General features: G+C 45.0%; 1 protein-coding gene and 1 long non-coding RNA gene across 3 annotated transcripts in view; both read right to left on the reverse strand.

The window, feature by feature from the left end:
* The window catches only part of LOC140215226 (uncharacterized), a 120316-nt gene that overhangs the window by 47006 nt on the left and 59060 nt on the right, over positions 1 to 14250 (reverse strand). The window lies entirely within an intron of this gene.
* Positions 1 to 14250, reverse strand: part of LOC126543097 (homeobox protein Nkx-2.5-like) — a 51203-nt gene that overhangs the window by 9833 nt on the left and 27120 nt on the right. Inside the window, exon 2 of one of the 2 annotated variants that reach the window (XM_055061600.2) lies at positions 3635 to 3820. The exons of the other annotated variant lie outside the window; for it this stretch is intronic. Within the exon in view, the coding sequence (XP_054917575.1) occupies positions 3635 to 3820 (186 nt within the window). The remainder of the gene's footprint in view (positions 1 to 3634; positions 3821 to 14250) is intronic. 2 annotated transcript variants of the gene reach the window in all.

The raw sequence follows: 14250 nt of genomic DNA on the forward strand, positions 1-14250 counted from the left end.
ATCGTTCGCCCTGGAGAGGCGGGCAGAGAAAGTTAATCCATTATTTTCTGGTTTAATTAACCCACTCTGTGGATCATACATCGAAGGCAGAAAAAACTAAAGGAGAGGCAGGCTTTCAGTTCGTTTCACATGAACTGACAGCATGTTGAAGAAGCCGACAATAAAATGTAGGCGCTTCAATTCATGAAATAACCTTAATGGCTCAGCCCTTAAGGTTATTCCAGAAGTTAAGGTTAATGTCAGAAGCTCACAGGAGGGCCTTTCATGCAGCTGAAAAATTCTTGTAACGTAGTCACGTCGCTCTCGCCAAAGGGGCACCCAAAAGAAAGGTTAACTCAGTCCAGACTGGTAAAGTATTGTTTAACGTCGCTCTCGCCAAAGGGGCACCCAAAAGAAAGGTTAACTCAGTCCAGACTGGTAAAGTATTGTTTAAAATATATTCTGTTTCATCTAGCTGAAAATGTTTCTTTCTTTTTATTCCGGTCTGTGTTCAAGGAGATGTTGGTGCCTGTAGGCGGCGCCGGCTATTCTCAATTTTCAGATGTGCACAAAGCGATGGAAAAGTTTTGAACAAAGAACACAGAAAAAAACTGTAGTGACAAGAGATCTAAAACTCTCATGCACGTATACAACATAAATACACAAAAACAAATGTCCCTGAGCACTTCAAAAGATAAAAATATTCTCTTGCGGAAGTACGAATGACGTCCCTTGTCATAGTGGCGCGTTCAAAACACAAGGCTCGTGTACACGCTCACAAAAGCCACAGGAACACGGTAGCAAAACGGATCCCTCAAACACGAACATTTGCGATTGCTGAGAGCAAATAAAAAAGAATTACGCCAACCAATACAGCGTTTGGCGCAATCAAAGTTAGAATAACGAGATTTATTAACTTTAAAATAATCCCGAAGCTTCAAGAAACTCTACTAATGCGCGTGTTGCTATGTGTTGTGATTTTTCTGACGACCACGTATTTAAAATGTTGCGATGAGCATCCTAATTTTTGCAATATAATAAGATGCTTTATGCAATTTAGGATGCTTTATGCCTTCATCAGCCTCATTGGCGGTTATACGAAGAGGCTTCACTTCACTTCACTTTATTTCCTTAAAGACCCCACAAGGGGGTGTTACATATAAGGGGTGGGTTGTGCAGAGATGTTACTAATGCCACAGGTTTTTAACAAGAGAAGTATATGGATACACTTTGAATAAAACGTGATGGACAGGTGATTGAAACAATGTCGTGGGGAAAGCCATTCCATTCTGAAGCTGCACGGCAAAAAAATGATGCAGAAGAAGTTGTGGTGCCCGAACGGGGTCGGGTGACTTGAAGTGGATGGCCCGTGCGGGAGGAAGTGCGCGCGGTGGGAGCGATGTAAGGTGGATGGCTGAATGAACTGTGATAAAACTTGTGGTAAAGTGATAGTGTGGCGATCCTGCGGCGAGACGAAAGAGTGGGCAGACCAGATTCATTTTTAAGGGATGACACGCTGATATCGTATGAATAAGAAGAATGAATGAAGCGAGCAGAACGATTTTGTACTGCTTCGATAGCGTTAATCAAATAAACTTGGTGAGGGCTCCAGGCTGATGAGCATGTTAATTATTAGGGCAGAAAGTAACGGTTAAATTTTCATCTTTTGAATTCCGCGCCTAAGCCTCGAATTCGGTATGTCAATGTGACGTCACGAATTAAAAAAAATCATTTTTTTTATCTCATATTTGAATAATGGTGCCAACCTCTCCTGTCATCTTGTATTAATACAAAAAACCTGTTTGGCGCAGGAAAAAAGAAACTTGTTAGGTCGAGTCGTTGATTTTTTTTCAGAATGAAATGTAGTCTTTTTTCACCCCTTAATAGTTAATTAGACCTGTGTAGACGCTGTCAAAATCCATGATCTCACGGCTCTAGTGGCTGTCTGGTTCAAGAGCTGCAATGCGGCATCGCCACCTATCTTTTGTTTTCACATCAGTTCTGGCTTACCAAGCCCCTTGTCCAGGTAACAATGACCTATTTACAGTGAAAAGAAAATGTGCATTTACTAATACACTTTAGCGTAACATTCCTATATAGTGTATCTCTTTAAGAGGAGCACGAGTTACCGACAAACAACCGCAATATAGCGGCCGAATTCGCAACGTGCCTCAACGCTTTGCGAGTCAAGGCCTTGAGTTCATTCTTCTGTCGAAAGCAGCTTAGCCAGCCGAAATGACGGTACATACCTTTTCCAGCCGTAGCCTGTATAGTCGGTCTCGCTGACCTAAGCACTACGTGACAATACTGCACCCACTGCGGCGCACTCCTGCGATACACTTTGTCGCTCTGAGCACCGAAACGAGCACCCGCCGTGCTTCGTCTTGTGCTTGCGACAGAGGGCGCGGCAAGCTCGAAATAACACCTGTAGCACTGCGATACGTGAATGCTACTACGCAAGCTAATGTCCGCAAGCAAAAGAAAAGAGGGGCCAGGAAAGGAAAAGAGAGAGAGAGAGCAAGAAAGGAACAAACGTACGTAAGCAGCAACAGTCCTATCGACGCGGTGTTCATACAGCAGTATCGTACCGCGCCATGCTTCGAAAAGAAAGATGCACACCTATGTCGTTTGCTGTGCCACAAGCCGTAAGAACAACTGCTGTTCGTCTCGCCTTGGTATACACGCTGTCACCTACACGGGTAGCAGCGGTACTCCAGATTCTGCAGGCGGGAAGCAGCTCTACCTAGCCCATTGTTATATTTGGTTATTTTGCATATTTATTTTCTTTCTTTCTAAGTTGGGTACGAACGAAGAACGCATCAGAGAATGCACAGACAGGAACAAAAGCAGCCAGTTAATGTGAAAGTATAAGCATAATTCAAAATCAATGGCCAATAAAACCTTTAGTAAGAACCGGCGTAACATGAAGACGAAGCAGAGCGCCGTCCGATTGTATTATTAATACAACCCAACAATATGTTTGAGACTCCACAACAACGACAACAGCATGCACGATCGCGCATACATACGCACACAAAGGCGTCAAAGCGAACGAAAGTTCACATTGATGCAAACAGTGCGCAGTAAAATAGACGGAATAAAACTGGGAGAAATTAGTCCAGGCAGGACATATTCTGGGGCAAGCAATTAAGCAGCTGTCGCAGACAGTAGATTTTGGTGAGAATTGACCGGGAGAGTAAACTGTCCGATTTTGGGCATTACACGGTTGCTGACGGGAATTCCACGGCATGACACGAAGTCTGTAAGAGCAATTATATTCTAGAGAGTTAGCAGCAAGGCAGAATGGAACCCAACTGTTCGCTTAACACATAAAATAATCACGTTCTTCGTGAAACAGTCTAATATAGAATGCTATTCTGCAAATGCAAATCTCTGGTAAAAAAAAAAAGTTTTTTTCTACACCCGCCACCGCACGATAAATTAAACAGGAACGACGCCGTAACCTCACGCTTACTGCAAACACACACTTACCCCAGCCCGGCTGTCTTACACCACCGTTACTCAGGATTATACCTGACTAATGCATGTAAAACAGGTGGACACAGAACAACACTGCGGCACATGCTCTGGGAATGTGCCGGCAACAACGGTACCGAAACCGCTGCCGTTCGCGACGTGCAACGGCGGACGTTACCGGAATACAGGAAGCCTCGAGCTCGCTCCTTCTCGACGCCGCCCCGGCTGCGGGGGCCGCCGGGTACCTTCTGCGTCGGCGCCGCCGCTGGGAGGCGGCCCTCAAAAGTTCGAAGCTGGAAGACCAGCTCTGGGCCGTCCGGCAAGCCGAAGATGCCGCCCGATTCCAAGGACTTCGAGCCGCCACCTGGGGCCACCACAGCCAAAACTGCCAAACCATTCTTTTCAATAAAGTTTATTTTCTTCGTCTTCTAGACGTAGTACTGCTGGCACAACTGTTTCTGCTAGTAATGTACGGGTAAGCGCAGAGAGATAGTGAATGACTTTAATGGAAGCTCGATAAGTTAGTCTGGCCTTAGGCATGACATACTGCCACAACAGAAAAAAAAAAAGAAATTGTGGAGTTCCTGTCGCCCATGTTTAGAAAAATCTCACGCTTGAAAAATTTAACATTATTCCGTTCAGGTGTTGAGTGTACTTCAACATAAAAGCAACACCTCACAACCAGAAGCACTACTGATTCTTCGAAGGTTTCCCGTTCATGTCGAGACACATACGATATGATGTATGCTGTCAAAGTGATTAATATGCGCAAAATAGTTTGCGTAAGGCAGTTAGGTGGATCTTGGCACTAGCTGTCAACGCCAGTATGTGATCATATATTAAGTAGACTTTTTTCCATGTTTTAGAAGTAATGTTTTACAACAGGCAAATTTCTGAAGAAGCAGGGTGTTTCCAAAGTATGGGGCACATGATTTTGTTCCTATATCTGACGCTTCTGAGAGTTCAGGCGTGACGTTCACATTTGTGAACAGACCAAAACTAGTAAAAATTCACAAATTTCTAACCTCTTTTGATGACGTGTGTGTTTAATGATGTTGAAGATGCAAGAAATGTGTTGAAATTAAATTTTCTGCAGGCAGAATTCATTGGCGCCTCACAGAAATAGAGAACATTTCTTTGAGAAAAGGCAGAGAGGCCGGCCTCGAGGTGGTTGTTCATTTACATCGACTGATTGTTTGTCTGCGGGTGATATGTGATGTTTTCCCCACTTCTGCAGTAGGTCTAGGGGGGGGGGGGGGGCTGCAAAACTTAAAAATAAATAAGATAAATAAATGTACTACTACTCTACTGGTGTTAGGACAGAAGGGGGACAGGAGAAAAGGAGAATATGAGAGGTGACGATGAAGACAGGCAGCAGGACGTTAATAAAGGGTTATAATAACTCCCGAGCAGTCATTGCACAAGTGGCGAAAACTTCGCGTAACGAAGGTCGGAAGTATACTTCGGGCTCGAACCTCGACGGCTGCGACAGTTGTTGACTGATGGTGGATGCAGCAAACGTGATACTTCAATCTGAGGCATTACGAGCACACGTAAGTATTTGTGAGACGTACATGAGTCATCCTAATCGACACTGTTCAAAGCATAATTATCGCAGATGTACCTGTACATTGTTATGAACGTTTACAATTGTATGCACCTGGCTCTATCTTGAGATATCCCAAACCCGTGGCCAAAACTGCCACAGATACGCATTGCGAAAACTCGGTGCCCGTCCTGTCATTTGCGTTCCTTTCGTATTCGTGTCTAGCGCATTTTTATGAAAACTGTCAAGATGAACCAACTCGCCCAAACGAAGGTATTGTTGCTCCAAGCTAATTCTGCACAAAATGGTTTGGCCGCATAGACTGTGGTATAACAGTTAAACAGTGGCCCTGCAATCCAACAACTTTTACAATCTACCGCTGCAAATGCGATTCACATTGACCTTTCAGTGGGCTATTTTCTCCAGCTGGCATTGAATTGAAAGAGAGAAGGCGGACGGTCTTGCGTGCGAGGAGCTATCGCTACCCTCTATAATGAGTCGGTACCAAAATGACGATAACCTACACACTTCTTTGTTACTCTGGACATGGGCCCTTCGTTGTAAAAAAAATGGCTCATTCGAGCAGACGCCGCACTTATTTGTAGAGTTTGCACAGCATACGTATCGCAAAGCCTATGCGGAACGAGAAGGCCTTTGTAAATGCCATCCCGAGCCAGAGGCGGCTCAACAATGTCCCCTCCGAACGGAAACCTTTTGATGGCACTTGTATCTTTTGGATGTATTAAGCGTATGAAAATGACATCTCTGGTGTTTGGGAGAAGACCAACTAAATAAACTGCCATGTGGGACCCACATCAAAGAACAGAAACTATTGAACACATTCTGTGTCTTCATCCCCATATTCCCTTACCCCAGTGCAGGGTAGGAAACCGGACGTACGTCTGGTTAGCTACATTGTCTTTCCTATCTTTTTTTTTTCTCTCTCTCTTGAACAGTATGAATGTATAAAGAAATCACTTTTGCTCAAGTACGCAAGGTGAGGGAAGTTGCGGGAAAATTAATGATTGTTGCTTATCCCAAACTAGCACAAAGCTACAAAGCCAACCCATATGGATTTGTGAGAATGAAAGCTTCGTTTAAGAAAAAAAAAGTTGTCCCCTTCCTCAATCAATCAAGTGAAGTTAACTTTAGAATGGGAGGGGTTCCGCTTTGTTGGTACGACATGTGTCGTGTCTTTCCTCAGGCACAATTGCAATTAGTGCTGTTGCCTTCTAGCTCGGTGGCCACCTGCAAGGTGTAAGGATAGACCCGTCCGAGCGGCGTGCACTGTAAACGCCCTGCTAAAGCTACTCTTTGAATATGAGCTTGCAGCAGCAAACAAGCAAAACCGAACAAAAAGTTCCGGCACTCTTTCCGCCATTTTAGAGCACGAAGCCTGTTAAACGGTTTGTACACCGTAGTACAAATGACGTAGTACTCACAAACCATGATTTCTCCTAAATAAGTCGACTGACAAAAGGAGAAAAGGCGTTTAAAAAAACCAAACCGATCCACACACTTGCTGATATACAGCTGTCACTATTTGGACGACATATATCCTCGAGTTCTATACCTTTTGTACGCCTGATACGACAACGCTACTTCGTCCTATTAAGCCTCTAACGGGTAGCGTAAGGCTCCACTGCAGCAAATCATGCATTTCGGGACCATTGCACTTCGCGGCTACATAACTGAAACGCCACTGCGGTTTGCAGCAGAGTTCGGGGATATATATCTTGATGCTAATGCTAGTCTCGAAATTTCTGCTCAGTGTATGCGTCATTATCACGCGGCTTCATTTCCACAGTTCTATCATGGGCCCTAAAGTCACTAATGGAAAAGTTGATTCGTGAAGAATTTTAGTTAGCTACCTGGTGATTGCAATTTACAATGAGTAGGCTTTTCAAGAGAACATGAAAAGCAGATGTACAGAGCTATTTCTCACAGTCGACATTTAAAAACTCTATTCGCATAACAACAACAACAACAACGAAAAAAACGTTTATACACACAGGGCATTTATTGACACGACCTGTTGTCGCGCTGTTATCTAGTGTGTTTTCACGTATCTTTTTTTTTTTTCGCTGTTGCCAACGTGTCTAACTCATCACAACCCAACTCGTCGTCATGTGCAAATCGTCGTTACCAGCAGGCATAATATGATGCGCGCACACCACACGCACACCATTGGAACTTTACTACGAGCTGCCATCATCGGCAGTCAGCACGCGGTTCGCTCACCGTGCGCTGCGTCGTAACGCGTTACGCATTAGGCGCCAAGCACATGGAGCGGTATTCCGACGTATTTCGAACATGGTGCCACCCCGCGTCGGCAAGCTTATTTTACGCGGCAATGTGATTATGCTGTTATCTAGCCATAATTTGCTTCCATAGAATAGCTGCTTTAATCTGTAGCCGCACGGAACGCGTTGCAGCTTGGGTTAAAAGTGCGGTCATCGCGGAATGCGAAATAAACCGCGGACGCAAGAAGACACCAAACGACGCAGGGCCGAGAGTATACGACATTCAATCATTTCATGTGACTGCCGCTCAACGACCTTCGCAGATAGCTTATCAGCCCGCATGGTGAATATAGCCTACGTCCGCATGGTCAAATCAGCTTATCAAAACGGAAAGGACCCTGGTTCCATCACGGCTGACGGGCATTGATTAATTCGTTCATTGATTTATTCATTAACGTTTAATATAGACAAAATTAACTTTCTAATTTGATAATCCGCGCTTCGATTCAGGATACCACGCAGCATTGAAAGAAACCAGCCAACCCTTCTGCATATGTTAAAAGAATGCCTTGACAATCTAACAGTTCTACCTCAATTATTTCTTTTCCGAGCTTCGCCATGGCCCGAGCGACGCTGCGTCTACATTGTCACCAGGATTGGCTGGTCGTGAGCGGTGGATAATAAGAAAGGAATGCAACCAAGCGAGAGGAGTCATTTTATTATACTAGCCTAGGCATGACCTTTATTTAATACTATCGCTTTTTATTGGCCGTGCGGACAGCCCACACTGCGTGAGCTGCACCCGTGCTGGAGACTACACGTTACCTGATGTGTACATACCTGCTCTACTTGCCAGAGGGATAATAAGTGAGCTCATATTTGGCACGAATTGACAACCGGCCATTTTCTGAAAGTCGTCTTTTGGGTCATGGCTATAGTAATCTGCGTGTCATGTCATGAAGGTCATTGCGGCTCTCTTGAAATAAAGTGAACTGGATACGGCGACTGTAATTAGTGTTTCCAATTGTTGTTGTTTTATTCTTTCTGTTTGCATGTCTCCAATTTCTTTTCTTGTCATTGTAACTTTCTCTCACTCTTCTTCTTCCCTTTCCCGCTTAACCTAACCCTGAAGTCGCTGGCTAGAACCAACTGGCCTCAAACCGGCCTTTCAACTTTTCCCTTATACTAAGTTACTTTCTTCTCATATAGTCATAGAATCATCTTTGCCGCAAGTAATGATGGTTGTGATTATAGCATTTATAACAGGCTATCTCCCATGAAATTTTTTTTCTTTTAGCGAACGCAATGATTTAATCTGAGCGTTGCTCAGAAGACTTCTAACATCAGCAAAGTAATCGGACGACATTTGCAAACTTGCTACGACCGGCTTTACAGAAAACCCCTTCACTTGATCACATGCTCATTTTCCGCATGCGAATGGATGTAGATGAACCTACGAATGCGGTTGTGCACAAAAGCATGAACGTAGAGACAGCGCAACCTAATCGAACGGGCACGGGAGATGGCCATGGTCCGCGACTACCTGGAATAAGGAGGCCAGCAACCTGGGGCGTAGAACGCGCTTGCTCAAAATAAAGTGTATTCTCTCTCTCTCATTTGTCTAGAAACTTGCCGTAGCAGTGATGAATAAAGGAATAAACGGCTTGCTTAGCGAGGTTTATGGCAGAAATTGCCAACTGGAAGGTGAAAGGTCGGCCAGTGGGAAATTCCCGTAGATTGAACTATTCTTAACTAGAAACTAAGCCACAACTTAGCACCGCGAATTCGATAAGTGTGCGAGAGCATACTTACATTGTGACGTCTCGACAGCAGCGCGCGCAAACATCACAGGCGACTTTGCACATTCTTATTTATCACAGTGACTTTTCTATACCTCGTGTCTCATAAACAGTATATATAGACTGTGTGCACAATGTTACGTACTTGCGCACGCTCGAAACACCTCAAGTTTTCTGTTAGATACCTCCAAAATAGTTGAAGTCCATCCATAATGCTATAAAGGAATGTGTGACTGATGGCAAGTTCGAATCGCTGTCTTCCAGCACTACAACTCAATGCTCTAACCATTAAGCGACCATCGCGAGCATGCTCCTCTCATGTCAAAGTTGCGCTTTGAAACGTCTGGCACGTAGATTACGTGCCAGTTTCTCACATTCATTCGTCGTGACAGCTAGTGTTTTGAGACGCTGTGTTAGGCTGCACTGCTTCGGGATTGGCCCATATTTTGTGTTATCCATCAGAGCTCTTGGAGATCTCAGAGAGTGAGATACAAGCTTTAATGATATGCTGGAGACGTTAGTATGGCTGTTCGACTGGAATGCTATTCCAGGTGCTGGGTGATGATTATGATATATACAATGATAAACACTTAACAGCACATAGCGTCACACATACACGCCCACACATATCTAGACTATAGAGATATTTACAAAGTTTCGCTAAGGCTCGTTTCCCGCAAGAACGCCAGCAGCGCTTTCGTGGCGCGTAACGCACAGATGGTGCTTTGCCATGGGCTGAGATTGTGCCATAGTGCCACGCACGAGCAAACAAACTTCTTTATGGGACTGGATATATGGCCTCCGCCTTTGGCTTCAGCCCGGCGTCTGATTGACAGGCAGAATCCACTGGAATACTACGACGAAGTGGACTTTCTAGCTCGGTAACGTTTTTCCAAGCGAGCTGTTACAGCCATACTGGCAGAGCTGCAACTGCATTGTAACACTGACAACACAGGAGAGCCGCTGCCTCTTCTCTTGAAGGTCCTCATCGTAGTGCATTTTTACGGAACGGGTGCCATGCAAACTATTGTAGGCGACCTTGTGTGTGTGTTCCAACCCTCCGTGTGCCGATGTATTTGGGAGGTGACACAGCTGATATGCCAACGTCTGTATCCCAAGTACGTTCGGCTGCCAAACGCCAGAGAAGCGAGGGTAGTCATGACCTGGTTCTATTCAATCGGAGGATACCTTGAGGTTACTGGGTGCATCGATTGTATCATATACCCGTTAAAATTCCCGGTGGAGAGGACGCAGAAGTCTTCCCAAACAGGAAAGGGGTATTCTCAGCAAATACACACACACATGAAACAAAACGTACGCGAAAAAAAGAAAGAAAGACAACGACGCCCGACGAACCGAACTCAGATGCTGCCATAGTTGGGAGACTGAGTTTTCTTTCCTGCCATATGCGTCATTTTTGAACCATTTTTTACGTTAGTAACGAAAGAAATGGAATTTATGCCCCGGTATAAAATAGAAATGCAATTTTAACAGTTCCGGCACTTTACCTTCGCAATTCATTACAAATATTTTGTATTTTTTGTACGTAATCTCAAAACCAGAAGCCTCTAACGTTACACTTCATTTGGTGAGGCGCTCCTTCCGTAGGGAAAGCGAAAGGAAGCTTTTAGAATTCGCGGTGGCCTTACGAGGGCGCCTAACGTTTAGGTAGCATGGAGGTAGGGAAACGGTCTAGGGTTAGGAGCATTTCAGAATCCAGCCCTTAGACTTCGCACAAATAGAAATTTTTGAACAGTATTGATAGGTTTCTGCAACCTTGTTCGTAGGACACGTCTGTCGTTACCACAGCTCCATATACACACGTCATCTGCGTATAAAGATGTTTCAACTGATGTGGGAATGCACTTCTCCAGTCCAATAAGAGAACTGTTAAATAAAGTCGGACTTAAAACACCACCCTGGGGAATTCCTCGATGCACTGTGTGCGGAGCTGTGTCACCTTCCTTTGTGGACACGTAGACTGACCGATCAGTGAGGTAGTCTGAGATCCAGTGGTACATACGACCACCAACTCCCACGGACGTAAGAGTGTATGAAATAGCCGGATGAGTCACGCTATAGAACGCTCCCTTGATGTCGAGGAATACGCCAATAGGGATGTTGCGTGCAGCTTTGTCGAGTTTTACGCAGTTGACAAGGCTGATAACGTTCTATATGCTGCTGCGGCCCTTTCTGAACCATGACATTTGCGGAGGGTAGACATTCACGTTCATCAGCAACCAGTCCAGGCGCGTCAATACCATCTTCTCCATAAGAGTTCCCACGCAACTAAGAAGAGCAATTGGACAATAGGAGTTTATGTCTGTTGGAGACTTGCCAGGCTCGTGGACAGGGATAACACGAGCTCGTTTCCAGCAAGCTTCAAGGCGGCCACTCTTCCAGCTGGCACTGCATAAGTGTGTCAATTTGGCGTAGCTGACGCAGTCAGGACCAGGAGATGACGCCTTGTTCACCAACGCCAACGCGCCAAGTAGCTCCCTGATCGGAAAAGGTTCATGTGCTTCAAGAGTGGTCACTGTCGCTGAAACCTCCTGTGCTTCTCGGAGCAAAGTTGCGAGCGCTCCTGCAGCAGTGATCTTGGAGCAGCAAGCCTCGGCCATGTCAAACTTATTGCTGTTACAAGATAGTGCAATAGAACTGAAAGGATGCAGTTGAGTCGGCAGGGTTTTCGCGCCGCGCACAATGCTCCATATTCCTGACAGCGGTTTTCTGTGATCAAGTTTGGAACAGAAGGTCCGCCATTGCCTCCTGTCTAGGCAAATCTCAGATACAACGAAAGTACAAAGTTTGCAAAGTTAGCAAGAAAGAAACTAAAGCTAGAAACGCAAGAAAACTTGTATAAATCGAAGCTCGCAACGTGCGTGTACAAAAGAATTACGGAAAATTACGAAACTTTTGTGAAGCAGTACCTTTCAACAAATTAAACAGTCAACAATACATTGCAGAATGCCACGGGTTAGAATTACCTACGAAATTCAAAGTTTAATATGGCAAATTCTACACCTCCTTAACAGCAAAAAGAATTTATTGAATCATATTGACGAAGTTTCACTGACAATATTTAAAAGGTGTTATGAAGGATTTTTTGATGGATTATACCGGGTGTCCCAGTTAACTTGGACCAAGATATAAAAAAAAAACCAAGAGCTCTAGACAAATCACACCGACTGCATAAAAGCGGCAGTGCTGTGTACTTACAGCCACTATATTTTTCATCACCAAGTATTAATTAATTGATTTTAATTAGTGAACCTTGCAATTATTGCTTGAATCGCAAACGTGCCAATTACAACGTTGTAGGGCACCTTAAGTAACCTCCGAATCAAGCAGTTATTTCATGCTGAAGAGTGCCTTTCATGCTGAAGAGTGCCTGAAGAAAAAACAAAAGCCCGCGAAATACACAAAATACGAAATAGATGCGCGCTCGCGCGCCGCCACTCAAGCGCTCCCAAGAGAGAGAGAAATAGAAGATAGGAAAGGCAGGAAGGTTAACCAGACGCATGTCCGGTTTGCTACCATGCACTGGGGAAATGGGGTATGGGGATGAAGAGAGAGATCGGAGATAGAGAGAGCACAGTTTCGTGCACAGTTGAAGGTTCGCCCCGAGTCTACACATGGTACCCAAACCTGTCGACTTGAGCGCCTCCGAGCAACCCTTGAAAGATATACGGCTGCATTCGTTTATCGCCGCATCGTATAAGGCTTCGTCATGTAGGATTGCTGGAGAGGAGGAGGAGTAGATTTTAATGAAGAGAAAAGAGGAGAGGTCGGCCTGGAGAGCGTGTCTCTAGCCTGCTACTCCTAACTGGGGAAAGAGGAAGTGGGAAATACAGCGAAAGGGAGGTGGCTGATGATTATGTTATGGTATAATGAGCTAGTACATACTCGTCGTCCAATACGCGGATGCGCGCTGTAGACACAATACACGCAAGAGTAATCTTGTGCTCCCCCCCCCCCCCCCCCAAAAAAAAAGTTATCGTGCACACACATTTCGCACTGTCTGCACGTCTCACAGGTTCTAGAAGCGATCATCTAAACCAGTCTCACGTAAAGAGTTCAAAAGGGACTTTATGGCACGTGTTGGGCATGGTCAACTCTTCTCCACGCGCCTAAAATCCCGTCTTCCGAAAAGGGCCGGGAGTCCTAACAGTCAACACCAGACTTAAGTGTTCTTCGCTCGGCCGCATACCGAGGGCACACGAAAAGTACGTGAGCTATTGTCTCGGGAGTGGGACAGACCCTACAGTCAGTGTCCCGTGCTTACACAATCTTGAAGGTATCGGTGAGTGTACGCCACACCGAGCCGTAATCGATGGATGAGTGTTTCCTGGTCCCTCCGCAACCGAAGTGGAAGTCGGGATCGCAAACCAGCGTCAAATCTATGGAGGCGCTCTTGCTGGTGTACGGGGTTGTCCAATCATCGCGTGATAGAGGTTTTGATGGAGCTATGGAAAAACGCATTGATGTCACACCGGAAAAAATGAATTTTTATAATGTTCCCTGTCAGTGTGCGCCTTTATTGCTTCCGAGTCAGCCTGTTCATTTCCAGCTATTCCACAATGGCTAGGAATCCACTTAAGCACGATGGTGTGCCCGGATTGAGACGTCTCAGCAAGCAGAGACATGATATCATAAACCAGAGGATTATATGCTCAAGAGGTTTCGGGACCTAACTAGCGTGGTGCGATAAGCGTCAGCACCTGCGGACGAAAGAATGTTGTTTTCGATCATGAGGCACTTGGGATAGCTTTCACCTTCGCGTATCATGAATAAAGCTACAAAAGAAATTCGAACAATGTTTAAAAAAACAGTATGCAAATTATTATTCTTATTATTATTTGTTTTGAACCCAAATATACAATTCACAGGAAAGGGAAAGCGAGGAGCAGGCTGGCAACTGCCACCGGAAGGGGCACAACGCCTGCCTAGTGCACAAAAAAGCACGAAGACAGAGTAGCTCTCCTCTGTTCTTCCAAGAGCTGCCTTTTTCTGTCTTTTTCCACAAAAGAGCACGAAGCCAGAAAAAAAGCAGCTCTAGAAAGAACAGAAAAGAGCTACTCAGGAGTTTAATTCAATAAAAAATAAACCAAAAGCACGTAAGGCGTCTCGGCCGCCCACAAAGAAACATCAAAAGGTGCGACTGGTTTAGCCATTTACCCTTTCTGTCTCTTGAACTGCGGAAAAG

Source organism: Dermacentor andersoni, chromosome 1, assembly GCF_023375885.2.
Source record: "Dermacentor andersoni chromosome 1, qqDerAnde1_hic_scaffold, whole genome shotgun sequence".
In the NCBI taxonomy this organism is placed as follows: domain Eukaryota; kingdom Metazoa; phylum Arthropoda; class Arachnida; order Ixodida; family Ixodidae; genus Dermacentor; species Dermacentor andersoni.